The sequence below is a fragment of the Oncorhynchus nerka genome, linkage group LG17, assembly GCF_034236695.1.
Source record: "Oncorhynchus nerka isolate Pitt River linkage group LG17, Oner_Uvic_2.0, whole genome shotgun sequence".
In the NCBI taxonomy this organism is placed as follows: Eukaryota; Metazoa; Chordata; class Actinopteri; order Salmoniformes; family Salmonidae; genus Oncorhynchus; species Oncorhynchus nerka.
The window spans coordinates 22,564,223-22,580,607 of record NC_088412.1 but is presented as its reverse complement, the minus strand read 5'-3'; the positions used below and the strand labels follow the sequence as shown (position 1 = coordinate 22,580,607).

Below are 16,385 nucleotides of genomic sequence, written 5' to 3'. Positions count from 1 at the left end.
CTTTCCACAGATTCTCGATTGGATTCAGGTCTGGACTTTGACTTGGCCATTCTAACACCTGGATATGTTGTTTATTTTTTAACCATTCCATTGTAGATTTTGCTTTATGTTTTGGATCATTGTCTTGTTGGAAGACAAATCTCCGTCCCAGTCTCAGGTCTTTTGCATTCTTCCAGAATGGTCCTGTATTTGGCTCCATCCATCTTCCCATCAATTTTAACCATCTTCCCTGTCCCTGCTGAAGAAAAGCAGGCCCAAACCATGTTTGACAGTGGGGATGGTGTGTTCAGGGTGATGAGCTGTGTTGCTTTTACGCCAAACATAACGTTTTGCATTGTTGCCAAAAAGTTCAATTTTGGTTTCATCTGACCAGAGCACCTTCTTCCACATGTTTGGTGTGTCTCCCAGGTGGCTTGTGGCAAACTTTAGACAACACTTTTTATGGATATCTTTAAGAAATGGCTTTCTTCTTGCCACTCTTCCATAAAGGCCAGATTTGTGCAATATACGACTGATTGTTGTCCTATGGACAGAGTCTCCCACCTCAGCTGTAGATCTCTGCAGTTCATCCAGAGTGATCATGGGCCTCTTGGCTGCATCTCTGATCAGTCTTCTCCTTGTATGAGCTGAAAGTTTAGAGGGACGGCCAGGTCTTGGTAGATTTGCAGTGGTCTGATACTCCTTCCATTTCAATATTATCGCTTGCACAGTGCTCCTTGGGATGTTTAAAGCTTGGGAAATCTTGTTGTATCCAAATCCGGCTTTAAACTTCTTCACAACAGTATCTCGGACCTGCCTGGTGTGTTCCTTGATCTTCATGATGCTCTCTGCTCTTTTAACGGACCTCTGAGACTATCACAGTGCAGGTGCATTTATACGGAGACTTGATTACACACAGGTGGATTGTATTTATCATCATTAGTCATTTAGGTCAACATTGGATCATTCAGAGATCCTCACTGAACTTCTGGAGAGAGTTTGCTGCACTGAAAGTAAAGGGGCTGAATAATTTTGCACGCACAATTTTTCAGTTTTTGATTTGTTAAAAAAGTTTCAAATATCCAATAAATGTCGTTCCACTTCATGATTGTGTCCCACTTGTTGATTCTTCACAAAAAAAATACAGTTTTATATCTTTATGTTTGAAGCCTGAAATGTGGCAAAAGGTCGCAAAGTTCAAGGGGGCCGAATACTTTCGCAAGGCACTGTAGGTAGGAGCAAGCCCATGTAACCCTTTGTAGGTTAGCAGTAAAACCTTAAAATCAGCCCTTGCCTTGACAGGAAGCCAGTGTAGGGAGGCTATCACTGGAGTAATATGATCCAATTTTTTGGTTCTAGTCAGGATTCTAGCAGCCGTATTTAGCACTAACTGAAGTTTATTTAGTGCTTTATCCGGGTAGCCGGAAAGTAGAGCATTGCAGTAGTCTAACCTAGAAGCGACAAAAGCATGGATTAATTTTTCTGCATCATTTTTGGACACCATTCTGTATACTTCTGGACCTTCTTTGGACACTGTGTTAAATTAACAAACCTCCACACAAGCTTCAATGCCATACAGCACGCCTTCCGTGGTGTCCAACTGCTCTTAAATGAAAGTAAAACTAAATGCATGCTCTTCTCCCGATCGCTGCCCGCACCCGCCCACCCATCTAGAATCACTACTCTGGAGGGTTTTGGCTTAGAATATGTGGACAACTACAAATACCTAGGTGTCTGGTTAGACTGTAAACTCTCCTTCCAGACTCACATTAAGCATTTCCAATCCAAAATTAAATCTAGAATCGGCTTCCTATTTCGCAAAACAAAGCATCCTTCACTCATGCTGCCAAACATACCCTCGTAAAACTGACTATCCTACTGATCCTTGACTTCGGCAATGTCATTTACAAAATAGCCTCCAACACGCTACTCAGCAAATTGGATACAGTCTATCACAGTGCCATCCGTTTTGTCAACAAAGCCCCATATATTACTCACCAGTGCGACCTGTATGCGCTCATTGGCTGGCCCTCGCTTCGTGTTTGTCGCCAAACCCACTGGCTCAGGTCATCTATAAGTCTTTGCTAGGTAAAGCCCCGCCTTATCTCAACTCACTGGTCACCATAGCAGCACCCACCATAGTACCCGCTCCAGCAGGTATATTTCACAGGTAATCCCCAAAGCCAACTCCTCCTTTGGCCACCTTTCCTTACAGTTCTCTTCTACCAAACGATTGGAACGAATTGCAAAAATCACTAAAGCTGGAGTCTTAGATCTCCTTCTTTAACTTTAAGCTGTCAGAGCAGCTTACCGATCATTGTACCTGTACACAGCCCATCTGGAACTAGCCCACCCAACTACCTCATCCCCATATTGTTATTTATTTTTTGCTCTTTTGTACCCCAGTATCTCTACTTGCAAATTCATCTTCTGCACGTCTATCACCACAGTGTTTAATTGCTAAATTGCTCAATTGTAATTATTTTACCACTATGGCCTATTTATTGCCATACATCCCTAATCTTACTACATTTGCACACACTGTATATAGACTTTTCTATTATCCCATTTGTAACTCTGTGTTTGTGTCGCACTGCTTTGCTTTATCTTGGCCAGGTCACAGTTGTAAATGAGAACTTATTCTCAACTGGCCTACCTGGTTAAATAAAAGGTGAAATATACATATATTTTTTTTATTTAAAAAAAGTCCCTGATAGTTTTTGATGTCATATTCCATATCAAGGAGAACACAGCTTTTCATGTCCTTTGTTGTTCTAGAATGTGTCTCAGTTGAAGGAATTGCCCCCAGCTGTTGAGAGTGCGTATTCATGCTTCAGCAGATTAGAATGCAAACAGCAGACACGGCTGCAGAACAGGCAGGAGTATGAGTCATAGTTTTGTGTGTGCGGCAGTGCTGCAGGTCGGTTGAACGATGGGTGAAGCTCCCTCCACAGCCCTCATCCAGGCAGACAAAGGTCCTGCTTCCCTTGTGGAACTGCACATAGTCCCTGAGTGACGCCTCTAATTTAAAAAGGTGCAACCACAAATAGTGCAAACGAAGAAGTAATCTGTGGAGTGGACTTTCTGATGCTTGGTCAGGCAGCCTGCCCGCTTGAAGCCTTTACCACACTGGTCACAGGCAAAGGGAAGAACATCTTCATGTACCACCAGATGCTGATTGACATCACCTTGCAGCAGGTGGGGCACATCAAGCTTTGGCCGCAGGTGGGGCGGGAGTATGGTCTTTGCCCAGAGTGGAACTTCGGATGAAGCGCTTGTGATACTGGGAGCACTCGTATTGTCACGCCCTAATCCGTTTCACCTGCCCATATGATTGTCTCCATCCCTTCCAGGTGTCGCTTATTTTCCCCAGTGTATTTATCCCTGTGTGTCCTGTCTCTCTGTGCCAGTTCGTCTTGTATGTTTAGTCAAGTCAACCAGCATGTTTTTCCCTGTACTCCTTTTCTATCCTCTTTTGCTAGTCTTCCCGGTTTTGACCAATGCCTGACTCTGGACTACTTTCCCACCTGTATGATCATCCTGCCTTTCCCCCGACCTTGTATCTGCCCGCCCTTTGGTACCTATTGGACTCTGAACTAGTTTTGACCTTTTGCCTGTACACGACCACTCTCTTGCCTACCCTTTGGAATATGAAACATTGTAAGTGTTACAGATACAGTTATCCTGTGTGTGTGTGTATCCTGTGTGTGTGTTTCTTTTCTCTCCTTCTCCCCTCACAGGTGAAAATCATCACTCCCCAATCAGTCAACAATCAATCATCAATCAGAAGACACACCTCCTCCTATTTCCTACCCTATCACAGTTCCTTCCCCATGGTTTAAAAACCCCATCATTTGTTTGCTCTGGAGCAATCTCTAGCTCAATCTCTAGCTCAATCTCTCTGTAAATGCCATGTCTGTAGGTCTCTGTGTTTCACTCTCGCTTTTTGTCTTAACCTCTCTTTTGTTTAAGCACCTCCATAGCACTTTGTCATCACCTGTGAGTATTGTTTTTGGTTATGGTGTTTGTGTTTGTTGCTGGTGGGAAAAGGGGGAAACCAAGACAAGTCGCCCATGGGCATACACTACCCGTAAGTGAACTTTGTTAAATACACTAGTTAGAACTGGGCGGACCACCCACTGTATTTTTGGTTAGTTAGTTAGCTGTTGTTAAAGTAGGCTAGTCTAGCTTAGGGGTGTTTTTGAATACTTATTGTTTCTTTCCTTGGGTCCAGCTCAGCCCCTTTTCCTGCTCCCCCCCATTACCGTGTGTTTATAAATAAACCTAGAGTTTGACGGTAGATTTCTGTTGTCGTGGTTATTTCGTGCACACTTTTACTTTGTCACAATAATAATTTGCATGAGTTATGTTACGGGTCTCATTACCATCCCCCCTAGACTGTCGGGCCAAAAGGGATTCATAACAGTAAGACTCCAACCATCTGCCTCCTGTGTCTACATCTGGGTCTCGCCTTCTGCCTTGATAAGTTTGGTCTCTCTCCAACATGTATCTGCAAGTTAATTCTACAGGACATAATGCAAAAAAAAAAATCTATGGGTGTGCTCTAAATAGCCTATAAGCAGGATGGACATTTGAGATTTAGTGAAATCACATTGATACTATGAACAACAGATCATATTTGGGATACTGTGATATGAACTACATAAACTGACCTGATTGTGCAGAACATTTTTGATATCCTTGGGACATTATAGTTTCACAGTGTGTGGTGGTGAAATTACAAGATTGTTATAATACTGTTATTGCATCAAATGGTTGTTTTATGCAACACAATAGGGGGTTCTTAGAACTATATTATGTCTGTGTGAACAGAGGAGCTTTTGAGATTGAACTCTGGCAATTGATTCACTACACAATATTTTGTTTCATGTCTGCCAGGAGTTTGCCCAAATGTGCCGAATTGGTCAATTTATACATTTTCAAGTACATAACTACAGAGAACATACAAAAATGCTATCGTAATAAAAAAACGTAAGTTTACAGTCGTGGTCAAATTTTTGAGAATGACACAAATATTAATTTTCGAAGTCTGCTGCCTCAGTTTGTATGATGGCAATTTGCATATACTCCAGAATGTTATGAAGAGTGATCAGATGAATTGCAATTAATTGCAAAGTCCCTCTTTGCCATGCAAATGAACTGAATCCCCAAAAAACATTTCCACTGCATTTCAGCCCTGCCACAAAAGGACCAGCTGACATCATGTCAGTGATTCTCTCGTTAACACAGGTGTGAGTGTTGACGAGGACAAGGCTGGATATCACTCTGTCATGCTGTTTGAGTTCAAATAACAGACTGGAAGCTTCAAAAGGAGGGTGGTGCTTGGAATCATTGTTCTTCCTCTGTCAACCATGGTTACCTGGAAGGAAACACGTGCCGTCATCATTGCTTTGCTTAAAAAGGGCTTCACAGGCAAGGATATTGCTGCCAGTAAGGTTGCACCTAAATCAACCATTTATTGGATCATCAAGAACTTCAAGGAGAGCGGTTCAATTGTTGTTAAGAAGGCTTCAGGGTGCCCAAGAAAGTCCAGCAAGCGCCAGGACCATCTCCTAAAGTTGATTCAGCTGCAAGATTGGGGCACCACCAGTACAGAGCTTGCTCAGGAATGGCAGCAGACAGGTGTGAGTGCATCTGCATGCACAGTGAGGCGAAGACTTTTGGAGGATGGCAGCAAAAAAGCCACTTCTCTCCAGGAAAAACATCAGGGACAGACTGATATTCTGCAAAAGGTACAGGGATTGGACTGCTGAGGACTGGGGTAAAGTCAATCCCCTTTCCGATTGTTTGGTGCATCCAAAAATAAGCTTGTCTGGAGAAGACAAGGTGAGCGCTACCATCAGTCCTGTGTCATGCCAACAGTAAAGTATCCTGGGATGCTGGTTGCTTCTCAGCCAAGGGAGTGGGCTCACTCACAATTTTGCCTAAGAACACAGCCATGAATAAAGAATGGTACCAATACATCCTCCGAGAGCAACTTCTCCCAACCATCCAGGAAAAGTTTGGTTACAAACAATGCCTTTTCCAGCATGATGGAGCACCTTGCCATAAGGCAAAAGTGATAACTAAGTGGCTCGGGAACAAAACATCAGTATTTTGGGTCCATGGCCAGGAAACTCCCCAGACCTTAATCCCATTGAGGACTTGTGGTCAAGCCTCAAGAGGCAGGTGAACAAACAAAACCCCACAAATTCTGACAAACTCCAAGCATTGATTATGTAAGAATGGGCTGCCATCAGTCAGGAATGTGGCCCAGAAGTTAATTGACAGCATGCCAGGGCGGATTGCAGAGGTCTTGAAAAAGAAGGGTCAACACTGCAAATATAGACTATTTTCATCAACTTCATGTAATTGTCAATAAAAGCCTTTGACACTTATGAAATGCTTGTAATTATACTTCAGTATTCTATAGTAACATCTGACAAAAATATCTAAAGACACTGAAGCAGCAAACTTTGTGGAATTAATATTTGTGTCATTCTCAAAACTTTTGGCCATGACTGTACACACTCCCAGGAATGTAATTCATGATATATTATTAGCTTCCCTACAGAAAAGACACTAACCTTCACACATCTAGATGACCGGGCAGGGTGGGTGTGGAGCCAGAGACAGCAATGGGTTCAAACTGTAGAACCAGTTCCTACAATTGAATATAGAAATGTATTTTTTTAAACAAATCTATTCTCATTTAATCTGTGGGACCCTCAAGAAGACAAATCAGAGCAAGATTACTGAATGTTAGTACATTATTTACCTTCAGAGGGGAATGTATCAAACCGTGATAAAAGTATTTTGTCATCATCAAACAGCATGGTATTCTTAGCATGGTATTCTTAGCATGGTATTATTTTGCTGTAATAGCTACTGTATATTCAACACTGCTGTTAGATTAACAAGAATATAAACTTTATGCCCATGTCAGACATGTCTATGTCCCGAAGTTGGCTGTTGTTTACAATGTTTTCTAGTCACATTATCGCATATTGAGCAACAACTGCCCCGGTTTAGGGACACCAATCCCGTAGAGGTTAAATCATTTCTTCAGTTGTAATAGGAATTAGTATATTGCAAATAACTAACCTGTGGGTCATTCCATGTTATTTCACCCACCATCTCAGATGGTTCTGAAATCGTTTCTTATGTTCGAAACAGATTTTTAAAAATCAGGAATGCTGATCTTGTTTGTTTAAATTGTATTTGATCTCTGGGAAATTAGGCTAATTTCTTGCACCCAAATTGACCATTTTTTATTTATAGGACTCACATAATATTCAACAAATACAGTACCCAACTACCGATTTGGACCAAAATTCTTCCTACCCTTGAGTAAGACATGAGGAATCCAAAACATTGTTGAAAGTCAAACATGGACCCCCACACTCCACAGCAATCCCACCCCAACAACCAGTCTACAGCATCAGATCTCCATGTTTGATAAGTAGTATTGAGCTGAGGCTTGGAGTATTGTTCTTCGCCCTTTGATATATATTACCTGTGAATATGTTGATGTTTTTCCCCTTGTTCAGAGAAATTTGACATGGAATTATTTACCATAAATTAGTGTGAAAGTACCAGATTTTGCCCACTAGATGCTGCCGTTTTAGTCACAACATTTGAGTCACAATCCAGACCTGTTTTTGAATGGAATTAATCATTCACAGTTTCCAGGACACAAATAAAGCCCAAGAGAAGGACAAACTGAATTGCTTGAATTGTGAGGATGACCATACAATGTATTGTCATCATGAGCAAAATCTATTGGTTTTCTTCCCAAAGTTACAAAGAAAATGTTGTGATCCATTTAATAAACACAAAAGACCAGCAACATGGATAAAATAGTGTGGTGGCAGTAGCAGGAACAGTGGCGTCTAGTGGGCAAAACACGGTACTTTCCCACTAATTATTACGGTAAATAATGAATCAACTTCAATTCTCTAATTTCTTTGAAAGGAAAAAAAAACATCACCAGATTCACAGGGAATACACAGGGAATTACAAAGGATGAAGAAGCAATAGTCTAAGCAGCTGCTGCACACTACTTGTCAAACATAGAGAACTGATACTGTATACTGGATGTTGGGGTGGGATTGGCGTGGGGTGTGTGGGGTCCGTTGGTGGCTTATGATCAATTCATTGGATTCTCCATGTCTTATTCATTGTTAGATGTAGTTATGGTCCAAATCAGATTAAGGTACAAGAATCTTGTCAATTAAACGGGCTAATTTGGGTGCAATAAATAAGACTAGGAATGCTAATCTTAACCATTTTTAACTACAGAAACAATTTCAGAACAATCTGAGATGGTGGCTATCAATCCTCTTTCTTGTGCTTTTTGAGATGTAATGACTTCTATCTCTGTCATTGGGCGTTATCATTCTCTTCCCTATGACAAGTATACCTTGAGGATCAAAAGGCACTGGGTCAGGGAGGGTATCTCACTGTTGGCTCTCCCTCAATGAAATGCTGTGATATAACAATTTTAAGTCAAATCAATGTTGAGTTGTTAAATCCCAATGTAGACATACTGTAGATCAGGGGTACTCAACTCTAACAGTTCGAGGTCCAGATCCTGCTGCTTTTTGTTCTGATAATTAATTGCACACACCTGGTGTCTCAGGTCTAAATCAGTCCCTGATTAGAGGGGAACAATGAAAAAATGCAGTGGAACTGGCTTCGAGATCTAGAGTCAAGTTTGAGGCCTGTAGATGCTATACACTGAACTAAACTACCATGTAAATTGTAATACAGTGAGGCTCACAGTACATCTGAGCATTCAGGATCCAAGCCCTGGAAACCTGCTAACAAAACTGGTTAGTTGTGTCGGATTCGTTAGCTACATCCAAAATACACTACATGACCAAAAGTATGTGGACACCTGCTCGTCGAACATCTCATTCCAAAATCATGGGCATTAATATGGAGTTGATCCCACCTTTGCTGCTATAACAGCCTCTACTCTTCTGGGAAGGTTTCCACTAGATGTTGGAACATTGCTGCGGGGACTTGCTTCCATTCAGCCAAACGATTAGGTTTGGCTTGCAGTCGGCGTTCCAATTCATCCCGAAGGTGTTTGATAGGGTTTCTGTATGGACCTCACTTTGTGCACAGGGGCATTGTTATGCTGAAACAGGAAAAGGGCTTTCTCCAAACTGTTGCCACAAAGTTGGAAGCACAGAATCATCTAGAACGTCATTGTATGCTGTAGCGTTAAGATTTCCCTTCACTGGAACTAAGGGGCCTAGCTCGAACCATGAAAAACAGCCCCAGACCCGTATTCCTCCTCCACCAAACTTTACAGATGGCACTATGCATTGGAGCAGGTAGTATTCTCCTGGCATCCCCCAAACACAGATTTGTCTGTTGGACTGCCAGATGGGGAAGTGTAATAAATCACTCCAGAGAACGCGTTTCCAATGCTCCAGTGTTCAATGGCGGTGAGCTTTACACCACTCCAGCCGATGCTTGGAATTGCGCATGGTGATATTAGGCTTGTGTGCGGCTGCTCGGCCATGAAGACCCATTTCAAGAAGCTCCCGACAAACAGTTATTGTGCTGACGATGCTTCCAGAGGCAGTTTGGAACTCGGCATTGAGTGTCGCAACCGAGGACAGACGATTTTTACACGCTATGCATATCAGCACTCAGCGGTCCCGTTCTGTGAGCTTGTGTGGCCTACCACTTTGAGGCTGATCCGTTGTTGCATGTCACTGAGCTCTTCTGTATGGGCCATTCTACTGCCAATGTTTGTCTATGGAGATTGCATGGCTATGCACTCGATCTTATACACCTGTCAGCAACGGGTGTGGCTGAAATAGCTAAATACACTAACTTGAAGAGGTGTCCACAAACTTTTGGTGATGTAGTGTATATCTAGCCTAGCAAATGCACTAGCTAGCTACTCACCTCAGTGCAGACAAAAATGTTTCTTAAGGTTCTACACACGTTACTGTCACCTCTTCCGCAAAGTGTTATCCTTGGTTTAAGGAATGGCATACACCAACCGGACACCTGGCCAGAACTCTTGAATAACCCAATATGTCATGGTTAGTTGTTGTTTTAACTTTAACGGCATCTCTCCCAACTCTACCTGCAGTGCTGCCACCGGGGAGATCCCAACTGCTCCACAACATATTCATAGAGCTTGTGCCAGGAACATCGATCTTTTCACGGTCACCATTTTGGGGAAATTTTTATCAAGTTGTGCCTTCTGTTGTGATTGGTGAGCCGGTTCTTGTTCATTAGGGAAGACAGTGTAAAAACGTTTGCAACGGAAAAGGGAATAAAGCGTATCTATCTGGGCTAGTCCAGATAGTACCTTCCCGTTTTTACCATTTTTGTCCTTTCATGCGTACTGAACACCACCCTGGTTGAGTATTGCTAATTGGCATCCGTGTAGCAGCCCGGCGTGAGAAAGAGTTGGGGGAGACCCGGGTGGGAGTTTTACAGACTCTGTCCAAGGCCTGGGCTATTGCGGTGGAGGTGGCAAAACTCATTGACTACGGTAGTGGTTTTTCAAAGCTCTCTTTGGGGACCCCCAGTTTCACAATTTGGTTGTAGCCCTGAACTACACTAAACATAAATATAAACGAAACATGCAACCATTTCAAAGATTTTACTGAGTTACAGTTACAGAAATCAGTAAATTCAAGTAAATTAATTCGGCCATAATCTATGGATTTCACATGACTGTGAATACAGATGCATTTGGTGGTCACATATCTTTTTTTTAAAGGTAGGGGAGTAGATAAGAAAACCAGGCAGTATCTGGTGTGACCGCCATTTGGCTCATGCAGCGTGACACATCTCCTTGCATAGAGTAGATCAGGCTGATGATTGTGGCCTGTGGAATGTTGTCCCACTCCTCCTCAATGGCTGTGTGAACTTGATGGATATTCCCGGGAACTGGAACACGCTGTCTTACACGTCAAGCCAGACTCTAGAGCATCCCAAACATGTTCAATGGGTGACATGTCTGGTGAGTATGCAGGCTATGGAAGAACGGACATTTTCAGCTTCCAGGAATTGTGTACAGATCCTTGCGACATGGGGCTGTGCATTATCATGATGCCGGTGGATGAATGGCACGACAATGGGCCTCAGGATCTTGTCACGGCATCTCTGTGTATTCAAATTGTAAAAAAATGCAATTGTGTTTGTTGTCCTTAGCTTATGCCTGCCCATACCATAACCGCCACCATGGGGCACTGTTCACAACGTTGACATCTGCAAACCACTCACCCACACAATGCCATCTGCCCAGTACAGTTGAAACCGGGATTAATCCGCACACCTCCAGCGTGCCAGTGCTCATCAAAGGCAAGCCCTTGCCCACTGAAGTCGGCAACTATGCCAAACTGCAGTCAGGTCAACACCCTGGTGAGGATGACGAGCACGCAGATGAGCTTCCCTGAGACGGTTTCTGACAGTTTGTGCAGAAATTCTTCGGCTGTGCAAACCCACAGTTTCATCAGCTGTCTGGGTGGCTGGTCTCAGACATTCCCGCAGATGAAGAAGTCGGATGTGGAGGTCCTGGGCTGGCGTGGTTGCATTTGGTCTGCGGTTCTGAGGCCGGTTGGTTGTACTGCCAAATTCTCTAAAACAACGTTAGAGGCGGCTTATGGTACAAAATGTAACATTAAAATCTCTGGCGACAGCTCTGGTGGACATTCCTGCACACAGCATGCCAATTGCACGCTCCTTCAACAATTGAGACATCTATGGCATTGTGTTGGGTAACAAAACTGCACATTTTAGAGTGGCCTTTTATTGTCCCAAGCACAAGGTGTACCTGTGTAATGATCATGCTGATTAATCAGCTACTTGATATGCCATGGATTATTTTGGAAAAGGAGAAATGCTCACTAATGTGGATGTAAACAAATTTGTGCACAAGATTTTTGATAAATAACCTTTTTGAGCGTATGGAACATTTATGGGATCTTTTATTCAGCTCATGAGATATGGGACCAACACTTTACATGTTGGGTTTATATTTTTGTTCAGTGTAGCTGACCTAATCAAGGGCTTGATAATTAGTTGCTTAGTTGAATCAGGTGTGCTAGCTCTGGAATAGTTCAAATACATGACTGGAGGTCCGCTATGAGAGGTTTGAAAACCCCCTGGAAGGCACTATAGCAGTCACTCGCGCAACATCGGTTGGCTACATTGGTGGCAGCGATGGGATGCCTATAGGTATTTGTTTACCTTAGAACAATGCCTAGTGACTTCATCAAGAGTTTTTGACCTTCTGGTGTAATGTGCAGTGACAGGTTTGAGCTGCCTACACCCACCCCGAATTTGCTTCAATGGTCAGAAGTGGGGTTGCTCAATACTTTATTTGGCTTTAATACATTATTGAGTCTTCACATAGGAATTAATAGTGGCAGATGATCAATAGCTTTGTCCATTCATATACAGTCATTGAACTCAAGTTGAAGGTGTTAACTCTCGCAAGGCTGCCGGCCCAGACGGCATCCCTAGCCGCGTCCTCAGAGCATGCACAGACCAGTTGGCTGGAGTGTTTACGGACATATTCAATCTCTCCCTATCCCAGTCTGCTGTCTCCACTTGCTTCAAGTGCCATTGTTCCTGTACCCAAGAAAGCAAAGGTAACTGAACTAAATGACTCTCGCCCTGTAGCACTCACTTCTGTCATCATGAAATGCTTTGAGGGGCTAGTTAAGGATCATATCACCACTACCTTACCTGACACCGTAGATAGACCCACCTCAATTTGCTTACCGCTCCAATAGATCCGCAGATGATGCAATCGCCATCGCACTGCCCTATCCCGTCTGGACAAGAGGAATACCTATGTAAGAATGCTGTTCATTGACTATAGCTCAGCATTCAATACCATAGTACCCTTCAAGCTCACAATTACGCTCCGGGCCCTGGGTCTGAACCCCGCCCTGTGCAACTGGGCCCTGAACTTCCTGATGGGCCGCCCCCCCAGGTGGTGAAGGTAGGAAACAACACCTCCACTCAGCCCCCTCCTGTACTCAGTCCCCTCCTATACTCCCTGTTCCCCCATGACTGTGTGGCCACACATGCCACCAACTCAATCATCAAGTTTGCAGATGACACAACAGTAGTAGGCCTGATTACCAACAATGACGAGACAGCCTACAGGGAGGAGGTGAGAGCCCTGGTAATGTCGACAAAACAAAGGAGCTGCTCATGGACTTCAGGAAACAGCAGAGGGAGCATGCTCCTATCCACATTGACGGGACCGCAGTTGAGCAGGTGGAACGATTCAAGTTCCTCAGCGTACACATCACCGACGGTCCACTGCTCCATCGGAATTGGACCAACCACGCCGACAGAGTGGTGAAGAAGGTGCAACAGCGTCTCTTCAACCTCAGGAGGCTGAAGAAATTTTGCTTGGCACCTAAAACCCTCAACTTTTACAGATGCACAATTGAGATCATCCTGTTGGGCTGTATCACCGCCTGGCAAGGCAACTGCACCGCCTGCAACCGCAGGGCTCTCCAGAGTGTGATGCGGTCTGCCCAGTGCATCACCAGTGGCAAACTATCAGCCCTCCAGGGCAACATCCAGCCGAGCCACTGCCTGTTCACTCCACTATCATCCAGAAAGCAAGGTCAGTACAAGTGCATCTAAGCTGGGACCGAGAAACTGGAAAACAACTTCTATCTCAAGGCCATCAGACTGTTAAATAGCCATCACTAGGCGGCTTCCACCCGGTTACGTAACCCTGCACCTTAGAGGCTGCTGCCCTATATACATAAGACTTGAAATTACTGGCCACTTTAATAATGGAACACTAGTGACTTTAATAATGTTTACAAATTTGTGCTTTACTCATCTCATATGTATGTACTGTATTATATTCTACTGTATTTGAGTCTATGCCACTCTGACATTGCTAATCCTAATATTTCTATATTCCTTAATTCCATTCTTTTACTTTTAGGTTTGTATGTATTGTTGAGAATTGTTATATATTACTATATTGTTGGAGCTAGAAAACAAGCATTTCGCCTCACCCGCAATAACATCTGCTAAACATGCGTATGTGAGCAATTACCTTTTGATTTGAAGGCCGACTGGGTTACTCCAGGATGCAATTAGCAACTAAATTATCATTACTTTTTCTGTGTGCGATTTTAAAATAATTGGTTCGAGGAAATACATCTGGTCTATTAGAAGCAATTATTGGTAACATGATTATCTTCAAAACTTTTATTTACAAGAAGATTGACCACGAAGATCGCCATGTTTCGATTCACAATAATAGGGGATCCTGTTTTCTGCTAACAATGCTGCAGTACCATGGTTGGCCTTGAACTCCCTGGCTTCAATGACAGGGAGTTCACCCCTGCTTGAGTTCAATGGCCCAGATTTCGACTGCTCCTACACTTTTGCTTCGGTACTGCTGTTTAACACGGAGAAGTCAGATTTGAACATTGCTAAAAGATTTGAACATTGCTAACAAAATATCCATTGAATTATTCAAATCGTTGTTGCTGAGGCAGATTTATTTTTTTCTATCACTCACAGCCGAGATCAACATTTTCTATTCATACAATGTCTGCCATGTGTTTGGATGACGTGTTGACGTTGTGCGCATTTGACGTTCTTCCATATAAACCGGATGCAACCCGGATATAGTCGGTCCATGAATAGGCGTATACGAATGTGAGTAGATTACCTTGAAAACAATGTTAAGATATCTTGGGTGCATTCCTCAGTTCATTTTATACCGCGGTGGTTAAATTAGTCAATGCGAGGGGGCAGCACTGACCAAGCCTGTAACGTCACTTCCTGGAGTAGCTCAAACGGTGCATGTTATGGGTGCGTTCCTCTGCCCATTCATTGCTGACACATGCCATCTCTCATATGTTAAAGTATTATGTTGGTCGATGACGTAGCATGCAACCATTGGTTGATGTGTGCAATGTTTGAGCAGGGGACACAACCTTTGTCTCCATGAGAAACCATTTTTAGGGTAATGTAAAGCTGGGATACAGCTTTTGTCAAAGTATGTATGTGTGTGTGTGTATGTATGTATGTATGTATGTATGTATGTATGTATGTATGTATATACACACACACACACTTTGACAATAGCTATATATATATAAAACACATTTTTTTGACGTTCTTAATCCTAACCTGCTATCATAAACTGCTGCATAAGTGATCCTAAACCTGCTACGAAAAGTCAATTTTGACAAACTGTAACCCTTCGAGACAACTCATTTTAATCGACTTCATTTGGCATCAATTCGCTATTTAGTCTAAACATAGGAATGAATGGAGTCACGTGATCAATGGCTTTGTCCATTTATATTATATACAGCCATTGGCTCCTTGATAAACACACTTGACACACTTTAGGTAAATCGAGGAAAACAAACGACCTCGGTCTGCTCCATCCAAAACATTGGTTTTGTTTTATTGTTCAATGTCATCACATGCAGTGAGTAATCGAGTAAAATGGTATCTCCCGCCAGTTGTCAGTTATTGGTCCCGGGAAATTCTAATTCAAACTGTTTTATACAGAGGAGAATGGTTGGTTGTTTTCGTCATACTCATCTTTCGAAAAGTAACAATCCGGTTGTACAGCCCCGGTAACCGTTGATAGTTCCCATTCTCCGACTGCCGCTCCCCACATTAAACCCCCCCCCGCGTTTCTGTCCCTTTGGTAGTGACCGATTTTCACGCCGGGCAAGATGGCGGCTGTACTGCCGAGGTGTAGGAGCCGCTCGGCTTGAAGTCATTTTTTAACAAATTGATTAAAATCAAACAAATATTTGAACACCGGACTACAGGGAGCGTGTACCACTTACCACTCATTACATTCATCTATATCTAATTTTATATGTTGTGATAAGGATTTATTTCTGACAAAATGATAATTGTAGTAGCTCGCTAAACTAGCTAACGTTAGGAAACGCCGGAGAAAGTGTATAATGGGAGAAAAGCTAGAACTCAAGCTGAAGTCGCCAGTTGGAGCCGAAGCTGCTGGCTACTCGTGGCCATTACCAGTATACGTGAGTATTTAATTAAACCAACCAAGTTGCCAGTTATAACTTGGCCAACCAAGTGAGGTTTAGCTATTCATCTCTTAATGTACCTACCTAGCTGTTGTTAGCTAGCTATGTGTATAGCTACTAGTTTATGTGTTAGCTAAGGTTACATGCATACAGGCCAGACAGACGGTCCACCACAGGGCTAGCCAGAAACTGTTCGAAGTGGGTATCATTAACGTTATGTCCACCGATTCTCAGTGGAGTGTATAGCCAACACCTTACTAGTAAATAGATTACTAACGGATTAAAGTATACACATCGTTAGATGGAGCATGACACAAATTACACACGAGAAGCGCTGCACACTTGGCTAGCTAAGTACAG

The 16,385-nt window shown here is 43.0% G+C and overlaps 1 protein-coding gene across 4 annotated transcripts in view; it reads left to right on the top strand.

Moving 5' to 3' along the window:
* Nucleotides 1-15,696: 15,696 nt before the first annotated feature.
* Nucleotides 15,697-16,385, top strand: part of LOC115144895 (histone-lysine N-methyltransferase, H3 lysine-79 specific-like) — a 41,915-nt gene continuing 41,226 nt past the window's right edge. For all 4 annotated transcript variants that reach the window (XM_029686010.2, XM_029686011.2, XM_029686012.2 and 1 more), the window contains exon 1: nucleotides 15,697-16,022. In XM_029686010.2, coding sequence (XP_029541870.1) covers nucleotides 15,942-16,022 — 81 coding nt within the window. In that variant the 5' untranslated portion in view covers nucleotides 15,697-15,941. The remainder of the gene's footprint in view (nucleotides 16,023-16,385) is intronic.